General features: G+C 35.3%; 1 protein-coding gene across 1 annotated transcript; it reads right to left on the bottom strand.

Moving 5' to 3' along the window:
- Window positions 1–416: 416 nt before the first annotated feature.
- Window positions 417–16,100, bottom strand: LOC134747031 (uncharacterized). The gene is made up of 10 exons (XM_063681587.1): window positions 15,807–16,100; window positions 12,797–12,939; window positions 11,946–12,055; window positions 10,841–11,000; window positions 8,262–8,463; window positions 7,850–8,014; window positions 7,097–7,206; window positions 5,840–6,003; window positions 3,310–3,481; window positions 417–2,084 (listed from the first exon to the last, which is right to left on the bottom strand). The coding sequence occupies exons 1-10, from the start codon at window positions 15,948–15,950 to the stop codon at window positions 1,751–1,753; spliced, it is 1,704 nt and encodes a 567-aa protein (XP_063537657.1). The 5' UTR covers window positions 15,951–16,100; the 3' UTR covers window positions 417–1,750.
- Between the last annotated feature and the right edge of the window lie 483 nt (window positions 16,101–16,583).

Below are 16,583 nucleotides of genomic sequence, written 5' to 3'. Positions count from 1 at the left end.
AGTCTTAGTAATAGGGTCCCGTTTTTACCCTTTGGGTACGGAACCCTGAAAAAAAAATAAAGCTTTTCATTTGCATGCCCGCTCGTCGCTTGTGAACCGCACCGCCGCGTTACGCCTCCTCCTGTGTTCGAGGAGATAATTTTCTTCTTAATTAACCTGCTTTGGATGGCGTATTTAATTACGGCATTGAGACGTGCGAGTGTGATGATGATGACGACTTTTTGTACGTTGCAATTGGATCCTTTAATACCTTTAGCTGGGACGTGAAAAGAGGTATTTGAAGCACCTGAAATATTATTTTAATTTTAAGCACGTTCCACCATTCGTTCAAAGAGACAAGGACCATATAATATGGTCCTTGGTAGAGGTGTGGTGCAAGCATCCTTTCATCTTCGGCTTGTCAAGTAAGTAAGTAAGTATGTATTTATTTGCAAAGAATAAGTAGGTACAATAGTGTCTTAGGTGGTAAGTGACAATTGGTTGCTTATTCTGCTATTTGTACTATACAGGTTGTACTAGCATGCAAAAATCTTAAAACTAGAAACTACTACAAATCTGGCTGCATATCTTGAGAAAGGAAATCTTTTACATTGTAATAGCTTTTATCAGTCAATAGCTTCATCAATTTATTTCTAAATCTATGTACAGGTAGTTCCCTTATAGTTTTAGGTAGTTTGTTAAAAAGTTTCATGCACATAACAAAACAGTGATTAGTGTATAATGCTGTCCTGGGAACACAGTCATGAACCAGCTGCTGTCAAAGATGTGCTATTAAAATAGTGACCTTGAAGTTTAAATTTTGAATTTAAAATTGCCGCAAAAACTGATGCTCGATTCTGGTCTCCCACACATGAAAGGATTTAAGACTGATCAATGTTGGAATTGTCGGATATGAAAAGTGTTTTTTTCTTGTGGCGTTCGTCGTTTTGTTAGCGCCGTAACCCTTATAACTAAACTTACCTTAGATTATTGTTTAATTTATATTTATCCACTGAAAATCCTGTGTTCTGGGAGTAAAGGCTACAATTAACACACAATAAACAATAAAAGATTTTATTAATTTACATAAAACTTCCTGTGTTTTAGTTAATCCACGCATTTATTTTTTAATATATAGGTAATTATTTTATAGAAAATGCCAATCGTAACTTAAATAATGCTTGAAAATGATGACGTGTCTTGTTGCATCTGTCAGACTGATACATTTTTAATTTTTTACATTTCGATTAGAGCTTTGTGTTGTCATCTTTACATACAGCCTCTAACCCAAGCGGGTTAATAAGGATTCATCATTTACAAGCTACAATTAGTTGATTTATGTTTCATCCCTTTCTTACAAATAGGTACATTATTTAAAATCACAGATTAAACCAAACGATTAATATCTAATTGAGGCTTGCAGCGCCTTTATTAATAACGACATAAGACTTTTTACAAATGCTCTAACTATAAGACTATCATGTTCCATTTGGAGTTGAAACTCTAGGTCCATGGGGTCCGAGCGCACAAGTTGTTTGCAGAAATCGCGAAGCGTCTGGTTGACGTAACTAGTGACCGAAGAGCTGGCGGCTTCCTCGCACAACGTATCAGCATTGCGATACAGCGAGGAAATGCCGCCAGCATCCTTCCATGCCTCAAGGGCCTATTTTAGATTTAAGCTAGTTATTAATTTTGTTTACGTAGTAACACTGTATATATCTTGTATGTAAATAAATGGTTCTTATAATAAAACAAACATACCTTCAGAACTTCACCAAGCGAGAACTACCCGCCTCTCTCCCTCATCACTAACCACACTCGTTATCAAAAAACTCCGCCACCTCATCCAACACACACTGATTACAATCCACACACACACGATCCACGCACTCTGACACAAATACAAGAAATGTGTATCCAAATACCGACCCCAATAAAACGGGAAAGTGTAAGAGAACATAAGATGACCGGCGATAGTAGCGATGGAGGAAATGCCGCAAGTTGTGATGATGCTGCTTGAAAACTGACGGACTTCAGTGATGTGGTAGATGAAGGTGTAGACGAAGAGAGTGGCAGAGGCGATGAGGAGGATTGAAGATATCGGCCTGAAAAAATAATTAAATAAGCTATATAAAGTTTTTGAGGAATGAGACTATGAAAAATAATGTTACAAAACTAAACATAACTATGTTTTGATCTATCCATCATCCTAATTCATAGTTAACAATTTTAAGTGCGGGAAGCTGAAGAGTTTAAGTAAAATATAATATATGATACTTTATTTTGGCAAATCTAACTCATTAGGAGAAGGAATGGGAAATGACAAAAACTCGGAATCTCACGCAAGCCGAGCCGCTTCCGTTATTTTGTGAGTGTTTTATGACATAACTATAGGTACTTATAATGTCACCAATGTACAGTCGAAGGCAAAAATATCGATTCAGACAAACAGCTCAAAAATATGTGAACACGACTTTATTGTCTAAGATGTAAGAGCGTATACATATTTTTGAAATTTTGGGAATGTATATATATGTATGCCCTTGACTGTACCAGAGCACTGTCTCCGGTATTACTTAAAGGCCGCCAAATAACAATAGTATTCATTAAAATTCCAATTCAGTCGAATATTTATATTAAAATTACTTTAAAACGGGTCACTCACATATTATTAAGTTGAATAGCTCGACATGTTTCGATCCAATTTACGAGAATCCTCTTCTTCATTGGATTGGATTGGCTTCGTAATTACGACTTAATAATACGTTCTGAGTTTGAGTCTTACTGAAGTTTTATAGTTAAAATAGATATATTATTACATATTCATTAACAACGGCATCAACAATAATTAATTAATTAGCACAATGATTAGCCTCTATTATCAGCGCCATATTGCCAATATCGGACGAACCATGATTTAATTACTTTATAAGTATTGCGTTAATACGGAACTTTGCATACAAATTGTTTATATTGTTTGTAGCGATAAGAGTCCGGTTCGAAGGAACAAATATTTGTCAACTAACATTGTCTGTATTGAAATAAAAATATACCTATATGTTGTTATATTAGACTTTCTGACATTGTTAAAATTTTACTAGGATTTATTTGTTAAGGTTATAAACATTGCTTACTCGTAGGTACTACACTTAGGTGGAAATTTAAGTGACTCTAAGCTCTTGATATGTGCCATTTTCAACCAAAAGGGTACTTATTGTCGGTTGTCAATAAGGCGCTATTTCAATATAGTTTCAATTTGAAATCAACCTTATCGACAAGCGACAATGTGGTACCTTTTGCTTGAAAACGTCACACATAAAGAAAACTTACCAAAGATTAAAATTGAGAGGACTCGAGACCGCACCAAGAATTATACCAGTTACTCCAAACATGAATGCCCAGAAACGCCATTGCTTCATTTTGGTGCTGTGTTCGTCATGTTGGAGGTGGATGACACCCGCTTTTAGACCAACCAGTGCTGTGAGTACGTATGAAATTATTCCTGGAAAATACGTAACTGTATTTATAGCTGAATAAATAATTGTGTCTATTAAATTACGATGTTTCACCAAAATTTTTTTGAGCGTACGTTTTCTTTTGAGGCTTATAGAAGGCATTTAGAAATCCGTCAGTTTTTTTTAAAGAACGCATTTGGTTAAATGAAAATTTGGCAAAATTAAACATCGGATTCGGATCGTGTCTTTCGAAGTTGCGATAGGTAACCTAGGTATTTATAAAAGAAGAAGAAGTATATTAAATAGGCTCCACATCGAATCTAATTGAAACGACCTCAATTCGGCCTGTGCCTGTCACATGACACTCATATCGGCCTCCTAGTCTGGTCGGTAGTGTGTGTAGTGACCCTGCCTATAAAGCAGGAGGCCCCAGGTTCAAATTCTGGTAAAGGCATTTATTTGTGCTGTGTTCATCACATATGTTTGCTCCTTAGTTAAGGATGTATTCTATGCAGTATTCATCTATATCTATTCCATTATAGAATTGTTTTGCAAAATTATTCGAGTCTCTTGTTTATAATTATTTTTATTATCATTTGAAACCCATGATTAGTGCAAAGCAGCACGGATTTGTTAGTTCGAGATCCACCACGACCAACCTTCTCACTTACACGCACGACATAAGCACTGTGTTCAATGAAAGGGGACAGATAGATGGAATATACACCATTTCTCTAAAGCATTTGATAGAGTTGATCACTTTATATTATGCGCGAAAGCTTCATCCTTGGGCATTCACGGTTCTTTGCTTCGCTGGCTAGAGTCGTATCTAGAGCATAGAAATCAGTTGGTTGCGGTCCATGGCTTCGAATCTGTGCCGTTTGAGGCAGAGTCTGGTATCCCTCAGGGAAGTAATCTTGGTCCGTTGCTATTCAATATATTCATAAATGACTTAATTGATCAGTTCTCAAGTGATTGTCTTGCCTACGCTGACGACCTAAAAATATACCGTAAAATACATACGATCCAAGATTGCTTTACTCTCCAGTCAGATATTGATACACTAGAAAGATGGTGCCGATTAAATCACATGGCTCTAAATATTAAAAAGTGTCAATACATTACATTTACAAAAAAAAATAAGCCGATAATATACTTATTTATTTATTTCTTTATTTATTTGTCGTGGATAATTGGGGGGTGTGGTGGTGGTGGCCTATAGCGGTGGCGGTAGTGGGCGCAGTACATCGATGTATGCCTACACAGCTAAATAGTATGCTACCACTGCTACCAGTGTATGAAATATACTACGGACTCGTCAACCTAGCCTACTATACTTTCGTACTAAATAATAAAAATAACTAGTCACGCTTGCAATGAAAGACAATTTAATTTGAAATAACAAAATCACTTGTAACGTTCAAATCTTTATTTATTTTATTCTTATACAAAATAAACAACACAAATATAGATCGCGTTACAGCCATAAGAGACCTTGGAGTGATAATGGATACCAAACTCTCCTTCAGGCCCCACTACGACTCCATTGCACTTAAGGCAAGACAAACACTGGGCTTCATTAATAGAATAACAAGACCATTTAAAAATCCCAACAGTATACTGACTCTCTATACTTCCCCTGTGAGAAGTATAGTTGAGTACTGTAGTACGGTCTGGTCTCCACACTATAAGATCCATAATGATAAAGTGGAGTCTGTGCAAAAAAAGTTTATCAGACAGCTATGGAGCCGATTCGGATTAAAAAGAAAATTGCCTTTATATGAAGACAAGACTTAAGAAATTCAACCTTGACACGCTACAAGTAAGACGAAAGATAAGCGACCTTTGCACATTGTATAAAATTGTCAATGCTACACTAGACACGACTTTATTAACTCATATTCCCTTTAAACTACAAACCAGGTCCAGCCGCAGGCAACATTTATTCAGTGTACCCCTAACTACAAATAATGTATCACAACATAGCCCGATACCGCGAATGTGCGCTCTCTACAACGAAATAAACAAAGATCTCGACATTTTCCACTGTAGCCTTGTTACATGTAAGCAAAGAGTTAAAAATGTCTTACAATAATTAGTTAAGTTGATGAGTACATTTGAATGTTGTGCACGGTTGTTATCGATGTACAAATTTACCACGATAACCATGTGATTCTTGTTTTTTTTTTCTCTATTGTAATTTGTATGTTGTTACTGTGCCTACAATTAATAAAATAAAATAAAATAAAATTATATATATCTTCGTCCACTACACAACCACGCCCCACACACGAACGGCACAAATCACACGTCCACAACACAAGCCTTATTGAGCTCACTGAAGCGATTAGCGTAAGATTGTCCTATTTTTATATATATAAATATAATATAAATAAATCGCTTACCAAGTAACCCATTAGTAAAGGCGTAGTAATAGTCAATGTAAAAAGGTTCATCCCTGTTCACACAGAGCATATTCTTGTTGAACACTTCGCTAAATACGTCGTCTTCTTGACAGTTGTTACCCTGCGCCACCCACGAGTTTCTTCGTGGGTCGAATTCTGTATAACTATAATGTAATGTGAGCTTAATAATTCGAAATTGATAACAGTTAATAAACATTCTGTCCGTTACAAATTTTCGAGGTTAGGTTTCAAACGTGTCTTTTGGAAATCAAATGTCTAATTGTATGGGGTCAACTGCATTAAAGACAGAATCAATTAGAAATAAAATCAGAGAAGTTAAAAGAAAACAATATTTTAACTATAAAACTCCCGTGAGACTCAAACATAATAAATTATTTTGAAACCGAAACGAACGAACGGTAAATTGGACCGAAACATGTCGAGCTATTCGACTTAATAATACGTGAGTGACCCGTTTTAAAATAATTTATCAAACAATAATATGTTGACAAATCTCGGAGCGTTCACCACCGTCCCCTTTGGAAACACTATATTCGAATTAGCCTCGTGCATGAAGTTTATATTTGAACGAAATACTTTTATTCGGATGTTTGTTACCGTTATATCATGTTACAAATGCATTTCTGTTATTACATTATCATTTAATTGCTTAATATAATAAATAAAAAGTACAAAAATTTGCCCGCGAAAAACTAGTGAGCGAAACGCGCGAAACGTCACGTGACGTCACGCGTTCGACAAATTAGTTCACAGAAGTGTCATTAGTAGCAAACGTCAGTTGGACCGTCCAACGTGTGACGTCATCACGCTATGTCGAATTCGCGCCAAAATTATGAGCGTTTCAACCTCTCAAAATTTTTCAATATTTAAAATATTTTTTAATGAAATAATGTGAAGGTTGACAAAAGTATTTCTATTTTTTACGGTGTTCAAACGATATAAATTATGATTACAAAAATTCATGCGTGGAGCTAATTGGTTTAGGATATATTTAACATACTGTTGAATAGCTGTATACGATACGTCTGTAAATTAAATAAAAATAAATAAAAATCAAAATAAAAAAATTAAAAATCATTTATTTCGGACGAAAATATCCGAAATCTGAACCCCTAGTGTAAATTTAAAATAATGCATTTACAATTTACGGATTACGGAACCAAAATTGTAAAGATGCATTATTTTCGTTTTTACAATAAAATAAAATAAAGTAGCATAAATAATTTGAGAACTTACTGTTTACACTCGGTGTAGTAGAAAATGTGGATTGAAAGTATCACGACGATTAAAAGGAATGCTCCTAGAAACCAGCTCCAAAACAGTGTTCCGGCAGTTCCAATGGTATTCTGAAACAATGTTTGATTAAGAATTATACACTTAATCGAAATTAAACTATCGTGAGACATATTTCAAAATATTTAATCTTACTACGGTTTCACTCACTATAATTTTTTGTCGCTTTTGTCCGCGGACTGCCCCGTGCCCTCCTCCCCCGCCCCATCAGCGCGCGCGCAAGTAGCTACGAGGCGGGCGGCGCGGGCAGTGCACGTAGTAGAGCCACCGCGGACACTCGTGCCTGAGGAAGGAATCCTGAAGAGTCCGAAACATGTCGCCAAAAGCGACTAAAATAATAGTGAGTGAAACCGTAGTGATCTAAATATTTTGAAGAATACACTTGTTCAATTCACAGCCTTTCGCCTCGGACTCCAATCTAACCCTTAAGCGTCATCCTGAACCTTATCGAAGTTCATTTCAATCAGCACCGGTATCATAGTCGCATTTTTATCACCTGTCATGCCATGCGTCACTTTCGCACTTACATACTTGTTAGAACGTGACAGGCATGGTGACAAATGATAAAGAGCCGACCATCTTAGTCCTAGATTGGCATAGCAATATTCACATTTCTAAAATTACTGTCTACTACGGATTTACGCTACACGGATGGTACGCGACAGAAAGTATAAATATAAAACTATTATCACTAACCTTGGACTTGCCTTCCTTATTCACACTAATCAGGTAAACTGTGGCAACCACAAGGTAAGATATAGCTATGCAGGGTAAAGGCGCCCACAGTGGTACCGCCAGAAAACGTGAGCGAGGTGCAGCCGCGCTTATAGCTACCCCGATGAAAAGCAGCACGACAGATCTCTGTGAAAAATAATAATTTTACTAATTAATCAATCAATCGTTTATCAATCAATCGATTAATCAATTTAATAGTACCTGGTACTTCACACAATTTGAATGATTTACCATTTGAAAGTCAAGTCAAAGATAACGTAGTGTCGGACGCCCGGACCATTTCCGGAGCGTGACCCGTTCTAGCGTGGGTGATCTACAATACCAAAATTGTAACAATAAAGTAAGTACTACTACTTAATCATGTTTTACTTACCAAGACAACAATACCAAGCATTGAACGCTTCGACACTTCCATTCTACAACCATCTTCAACCATTATTGGTACTTTTAAGCCAATAGAGAATGTATATGCGAATAGAAGACAATTTGCCACTGTCAGTCCGCAATACGTCTTGCTGAATATTGGGTATCCTCCTCCACCGGTTGTTACGAATATTATTAGAATTAGTAGCAATCTGGAAAACCATACAATTGGTTTATTCAGCCACTGAAATGAGGCCTTAGATCATATTCAGCGACTCAATATACATAAACAGGTTGGCTAAAAAATAAGTGCATTTCCGTTGCCAGGTTTTGGGATTATACTGAACAACTTTTACTATAGGACCAACCACGAAATCGCGAAAAGAAAATTAACCCTCCCATAGAAAATGGACTAGCCAAAATGTATGAAACAGTCAAAAAATTTTTCGCGATTTCGGGGTTGGTCCCAAAGTAAAACTGATGTTAAGCAGTTTCCGTAGCCTATGTACGCCTGCAACTCCAGAGGAGTTACATGCGCGTTGCCGACCCTAACACTCCTCTCCCTCGTTGAGCTCTTTCAACCTTACTCACCGGCAGGAACACAACACTATGAGTAGGGTCTAGTGTTATTTGGCTGCGGTTGCTCAGTATAATCCGAAAACCTCCCTGGCAACGGGAATGCACTTATTTTTTAGCCACCGTGTATAGATGAAGGACCCAGTACATTTTTCCAAAGGCAGTCACGAATGTTATGCTTAGTCAACATATGTAGCTTCACGCTTAACAGATATAATGAAAACAAACTGGTATAACATTAACCTCCTTTTTACTTCAGGCGTTAATTAGCTAAGCATCCAAATTTTCATTATTTCAACGACCCTTGACACAGAGATAAAGCGCTAATAAAATTTCTAAACAGGTCTCCTGTTACGGAAAAAGTAATAAATACGAAAGTGTCCTAGTTCTGGAGTATCTGGTGTTTTTAATTAGCAAATTACTGACCGTTTGGCTTGGTTTCAATCTTTTACGGGGCTCCCCGCGGTTTTCATCAATTTTTGACAAGTTTTAGCCGTTACTCCTACATTTGTACTGAATTATAAGACAAACGGCTATCGGTTCTTGAATCTTTTATATCCATTCTTGTCTGCCGGATTTTGAAAGAAATAAATACTTATTTTTACATGATTTTCTTAAACATTGTCTAAAAAAATACTTTTGTCGTAACTCGATTGCTGTGAACGTGAAGGATCACATATACGTAATCTACCCATTTGGGTTCGTCTTTGACGTCTCCAAAAACTGGTCAGAGATTTTAATTTTAAACTAATTAACACAAAAGTTAAGTCCAGAAAAACATTAGCCACAAAATTGTGCCATTCTCAACCAAAAGGGTACTTATTGTCGGCTGTCAATAAGGCGCTATTTCCATATCTTATCGACTAGCGACAATGTGGTACCTTTTGGTTGAAAACGTCACAATTGTTCAACTTTGATGCCAAATATCTCGAAGACAATGAACTTTGAAGTAAATATGAGAGACTCTATTGCTGTTAATATGAAAAGTACAAAAAATATTAGAAAACCAAGGGATTCAGATCGATGGTCATTCAATCAAATCAATCAATCAAATATATTTATTTGTATAAATAAGGGTACAAAACAGGTGGTATACAAAGTTTTCATTATCATTCCTTATTTTACCATAGTCAGGCGTACAAATATTCAATACCTAAATTTAACTTAACTATTACCCATAGAGCTATATGTACATACATGCATTGTTATAATCTATATGGCACAATTTTAAACACTCAAAAAATTCTTGAAAATGAAATTGATAATTAATGTCCTACTTGGTAATATTATGAATTTAAAATAATTAATTTAATTATAAATAAATACGATTATCATGCTTACAAGTCACAATTTTCCAAAAACTCATCAATAGAATAATAGCAATTTTCCATTAAATGTCTATACAATTTCCTTTTAAATAAATTAATTGGTAGTTCCTTAAAACTATCAGTAAGACAATTAAATATTTGTATTGCCATTCCTTAGACATTCTTCTTAGGAAGTGAAAGATTTGTTGTCGGCATGAAAAGTTTATTCCTATAAGCACCTCGTTTTGATGTCATAGTAATTGTTTTAAAGCAAGACAGGTTTTCCCTAACAAAAATACAAATTTCGTATATGTACATGGCGGGTAATGTCAATATTTTTTTGCTTAAAAACATTGGCGCCAGGGAGCCCCTTAAAGAAGGCCGCGATGTGCAGTGCGCAAAAACATAAGGTAGAAGGTATTCAATCAAAGCGGCGCTATACAATTGCTACTCATTTAATACCAGAAATATTAGTTTGTAGAAAATGCTGAGAAAAAGTAAATTTTCCAGTCTAGTTTTAAAATACATTGATGGATTGTTATATTAAAATTATAATTATTAGATTAATAAATATTTTACTAACTGAACCGGTTTTCTTTGGGTTCTTCAAGGAGTACTCCTCAAAATTTTAACCAAAACGATTAGGACTTTGATAATTTGAAACACCCGTGGATCCATTTCTATACCTTTATTACTACGCACTTACCCCCTTAAGAAGTGAAGGCTGGTCATTATATCTGAGTTATCTCGTCCTGCAGTTAAGTTTAATCCTTCGTTATGTTGCTTTTTGTTTCGCTTTAGAAATAATTTTACGAGGCCGAAGGCTGTAATAGCGCTTAATATGATTAGGCTGAAGAGCAGAAGAGCTGAAAGATTTTTTTATATTTTATCATTATTGTGGTTTTATGTTGAGGTAGGGGAAAATGTAAGTTCGGGATTTTGGGAAGAACAGACATAAGTGGTTTAGCAACATTTGGCGCATCAGAGTTTTTTTTTCTACTTTTTTAGGCGTATATGCTGTAAAAGTTAGACATTAATAACTCAGCCTACACGTCCCATTGCTGGGAACAGGCCTCTTCTCATGCGCAAGAGGACTATTGTCCCCACGCTGACTTAATGCGGGTTAGAGACTTCATATACACCATTGACTTCGCGGAAGTATGCAAGTTTCCTCACAATGTTTTCCTCCACCGAATAGTTAGTTCTAAATACCAAATGATATTTCGTACATAGTTATGTTCAGAAAAGCTCATTGGTACGACCATAGAGTAACTTATACTAGAGCGGTACTGTCATAGTAAATTTTGTAACCCCAGTAAATTCACTGCCATCTGTCGACACACTTTAAAACTAAAAATGAATATTTATAAAAATACGAATGTATTTAAATATAGATAAATGATTTTTTTTATTTGCATTAATTATTTTTATGATTTTGACCCATGTTCTTTCACTGATATGCGTTAAAATTGTTAAATAACAAACGAAACCGTCAACGCCATCTATACGACTGTAGGCCAAAACTAGTAGCGCCCTCTGAACGAGAATAAAATTTTCTTGATTTTCGAGGCACGTTTTTTCCTTAGACTGTATCCATCTATTACGGAGTTATATCTATCTTTGGTACGACTCACCTGCAATAATATGTTACACAACGAAGGCCGCAAAAATATTTGATACCATCATATTTGTAGTCATAAGAGCGTGTCACATATTTTTGCGGCCTTTGAAATGTAACATAGGTAATATTATTGCAGGTAAGGTAAGCGACAAAGTGGTACCTTTTGCTTGAAAACGTCACAAATACTTACGCAAGTATATGTTGACCGGAGAAACTTCGGTTTCCATCACACATTTCCCGATGTCCAATCTGTAGACACCATACTCAGCCAGAGTAGGTTTCATGTTGCACATCAGGCCTCTGCAAAATAAATCATAGACAAACAAATACAAATACAAACAAATACAAATCGTTTATTTACCAAATATTTTACAAATTGACATCACAGGTTGAACTAAACAAAAAAAAATAGATTTTACAATTAAGCTTATATCCATCGGCCCCAAACTAGGCGCAGCCTGTATCTCGGGAACCGGGTAAATACAATTTACTGAGAAATTTTAACAAAACTGAATATGATGGCTGTTGTTTGAACGAGAGATATCAAATATAAAATTTAAATTAATTTAACTACAAAAAAGTGCATGCAGGAAAATATATGCAAACAAAAAAAACATACAATCAAAATAAAGCGTTCAGGAGAGACATGTGTAAGTGGAATTAATATTTTTTTAGGCGAAACAGGAAAAGGTCTATCAGAAATTGAATATTTAAATAAAGGATAGGTTTTATCATATACATATCATATTATATCATTTTTTGTGTTCTCTTTTGTGAGTACTTCTTCTGTTTTGACTTAAGTATTTCCTTTGTTTTATTCTTAAACTCGAATGAACTGATCTTTAAATACATATAATCGATTTTTTTACTATATTTTAATTGTAATGCATTTCTATTCTTTTGATTTTTGTTATTAATTTTGAAATTACCGGTGGTGTAATGTTCAATTTTATATAAATTATGTTTGCATGAATTATCTTACTATGTTTTATCTGCAAATAAAATATTGATTAATTGACATTTTGACGGACAAATTCTTACCTAACATAATCCGTCTGAATAAAATCGTTATAGTTATTGTTAAGAATCCTCCATTTGGTCTGTTCCCCTGTATATACTTTATAAACAGCAGTTTTGTCTGATCCAAATGCATTATATTCACTCTTCTGACGTTTGTATGGGCACTGAAAAAATAACATTTAATTAGATACTGCCCACAGAAATAAATATACCATAGAAGACCGCAAATGCATCTACTTCGCGTGTCCGAACCCCGACCAAGCGTCGAGGTTGACCGTCGCTCTTTACAGTCCACGCCGCCGGTTGTTGCAGCCGGACGTCCGTGAAAACTTAAAAAATGCTTCGTTTCATGATAGGTAACTGCAACAGCCCAGAAATTGCGATCACTCAAAGGCAAGAACATAATAAATACCTTACAGACTGACATATATATAATATGCATTTTATAAACTTAAAAACTAAACACTATTTAGGCGACAAAACGCCGTGGCTCCGTTGAATCCGTATAAACAACATCGCTACTTTCGACTTTACTCACAAGTCACAACTGAGTTAAGAAACTCTCAATTCGAAAACCAAGAGAATAAAAAACCAATATCGACTAATTAAATTACTAAAAGAAGTAGGAACAAGGCATTCTCAAACATACTTCGTTTAAAGAATTGGCAATAAGCGAATCGACGGAGCCAATCCGCGGATACTGTCGGATTAAGGCCATCACTCGATCAGAAAGAGCGCTCAATCTTACGTGCCATGACAAAACACTGTAACTACAAAACGGTATCAAGTAGGTAGGCGTTTTTTGCAAAAAAATATTTTTTTTATAAAAAAATTTTTATATACAATTAAAATTACAATTTTAAACTGAAACATGCTTTATTGTGCCGTGTTTCGCCGTCCCAAATCGTAAATAGGTTTTTTTTTTGCCAAACTTCAGTTTATTTCAAACCATGGTATATACAAATTATATGTATGTGAGTCTAATGTCAGACCTAATAGCTCAAATTCTGTCACTTCTTCAATGTTCAAATCTAGTAAAAGGGTTGTCATGTCTGTAGGTCGTTTTTGGTAAGGTTTAAATTGGATTATCTTGGTTTTGTTGGTATTTCGTAGTAAGTTGTGGTCCTGTTGTAGCCATTCGGATATATCATTGAAAGTTTTCTTTATATGGGAGTAATCACTGGAATTATTGTCATGGTTGAAAAGGCATGACATATTATTATCGTAGATGAATAAGATACACTCGTGTTTGGATATTTTCGGGAGATCATTAATATATATTAAAAACAGAACACATCCTAGTATGCTACCTTGGGGGATTAAGTAAGACATAATGGTCAAAGTGCTGTTAGGAAAATCCACTTAAAATTTATTTTTTGGTACAAAATGAGTTGACTCACCAAAGATAGATATAATTCCGTAATAGATGGATACAGTCTAAGGAAAAAAAGTGCCCCGAAAATTAAGAAAATTTGATTTTCGTTCAGAGGGCGCTACTAGCTTTGGCCTATTATCGTATAGATGGCGTTGATGGTTTCGTTTGTTATTTAACAATTTTAACGCATATCAGTGAAAGAACATTGGTCAAAATCATAAAAATAATTAATGCAAATAAAAAAAATCATTCATCCATATTTAAATACATTTTATCGTATTTTTATAAATTTTAGTTTTAATGTGTGTCGATAGATGGCAGTGAATTTACTGTGGTTACAAAATGTACTATGACAGTACCGCTCTATCTTATTATATCCTCTTTGCTGTTACTTAGTACGAGTATGTAGATATCTGAAAATCTCAATTATTGACTTGGATAAAACAGTGTTACTCAAGATACACTGTTTTGCCACATCACGATAGATCTTTCCCTGTTCTGATTTGTAGGGTGACAAGGGGGCAGGAGATTAAGGGACGCTGTTCCACCACGCCTAGCAACCATTGGAAATCACTTTGAAATTGGACTTTATTAAGCAAGAGTACGGTTAACAATTGATTGAATTGTTCAATGACTGTTACGGCTTTTATGTATGGAGGTCAGAACAAGGGGAAATGTTTTTTGGCTTTCGTTTTGTAGTTGTTTATTTATTTTCGGTAATGTTCTAATGTTGTCTCAATGTAAAAGCAGTTTTTTAGATATTGAATAACTTTGTTTTCTTAGTCCTTAAAATTATTATTCTAGATAGTACAGTACGCATCGAAAACAAATTGTGGCAAACAAGCATACGGCCCGCCTGATGGTAAACAGTCTCCGCAGCCTATGGACGCCTGCAACTCTAGAGGTGGTATATCTATGCGCGTTGCCGACCCTAACACTCCGCACCCTCATTGAGCTGTATATATTATCTATATCTAGGAAAAAATAAATTGTGGAAAATATTTTTAAACGCGAACTGGTGGCCTAGTCAAGGTGACAATCGCTTGCGCCATCGAATCGCTTTGTGTCTCTATCTTCTTCTTCTTTTAAAATTATGGCTTCAGCCCAGTGGGACTATTTCGCCAGTATCAAGGTATTAAGAGGTTTAAAAACGACAAAAATTGCACGGTTGTACAAGACAGTGTACGGTGATTTGTTAGCTCTTGTAAATCGATAGCTGGACTTTACAAGAAGCACGTGGACTACCGGCCGTTGACTCCAAGATGGTGGTTAAACGCGCTTCAAAATTTATTCTCCATTTACTGCACACTACCACATTAGTTTACTGTATAATAAGCTATCGATATTACACTTTAAACAATATTATTGAGCAAAAAACAAAGTAATTAATCACGATGCTAACTATCAAGATAGCGCTCGAACCGGAAGTCCTTGTGTCTCTATCACTCTTCCATATTAGTTTGACAGTGACAGTTGCGTTTCGTTCGCTATGTAGCTATAGCGACTGGCATGTTGTCTACGGGACCTGCAGCGGTATCATGGTCGCGTTTTTATCACTTGTCATGTCATGCATCACTTTCGCACTTACATACTTGTTAGAACTTGTTAAAACCGGCATCCGCAACATCCAAAGTGTAAAAATAACTCTTTACTTACTTTGTAACAATCCTCACTGACACTGTAAACTCCAATGTGATCCAAAGTCGTATTTAAAATCACATAAGCATAATTTAATGGTAAAAAGTTAACATGAATATCATTGTACACTTCTACACTAGGTTGGCCGAACCATGACGCCATCTTTTTCGTATAAAAAATACTGGCAGAAACTAAACGCGCAAATCCAACCTAAGTTCAAGGTCTTGTAGTGGCGCAATGGATTTTGCACTCTAACTTATGGGGCTTAGAGTCGTATTTTAATTGTATTTCAGTGAATAGTTTGTAAATGAACTGTTCACTGTGATCTTTGGTTTGATACTGAATGTATTTGGAGCAATGTTATTTGTATTGAATGAACCTGACCTGATAAGGAATTATAATGTAAACGTATTTATTGGTAATAATGTATTGAGATGTAAATATATTGTATGTTACGAACTCCCTGTGAGATTCGGTAAAGTAGTATTTTTAGATGAATTTAAAATGTAAAAGTAGGTAGGTAGGTGGAGATTTAAAAAAAATGGTACCATTTACTTTTTTCGAAAAACCATCAACTATTGGGTTATTTTGACTCAGAATCAGGAGTACTATTGAATCAGACATAGAAAAAAAGTGTCCCCAGTTTTTCATACAAATTTTGGGTGTCAGTTTTGTAACGGCAAAAATGCGTTACAAAACTGATATTTTTTTGGGGACATATTTTTATTTATTTTTAAATCGATAGTCCTCGTGATTCTGAGTAGAAATAACCAAAAAGTTGATGGATTTTCGAAA

The sequence above is a fragment of the Cydia strobilella genome, chromosome 14 (genome assembly GCF_947568885.1).
Source record: "Cydia strobilella chromosome 14, ilCydStro3.1, whole genome shotgun sequence".
In the NCBI taxonomy this organism is placed as follows: domain Eukaryota; kingdom Metazoa; phylum Arthropoda; class Insecta; order Lepidoptera; family Tortricidae; genus Cydia; species Cydia strobilella.
Note: the sequence above shows the minus strand (reverse complement) of the source record. Positions and strands in the feature narration are given on the sequence as shown.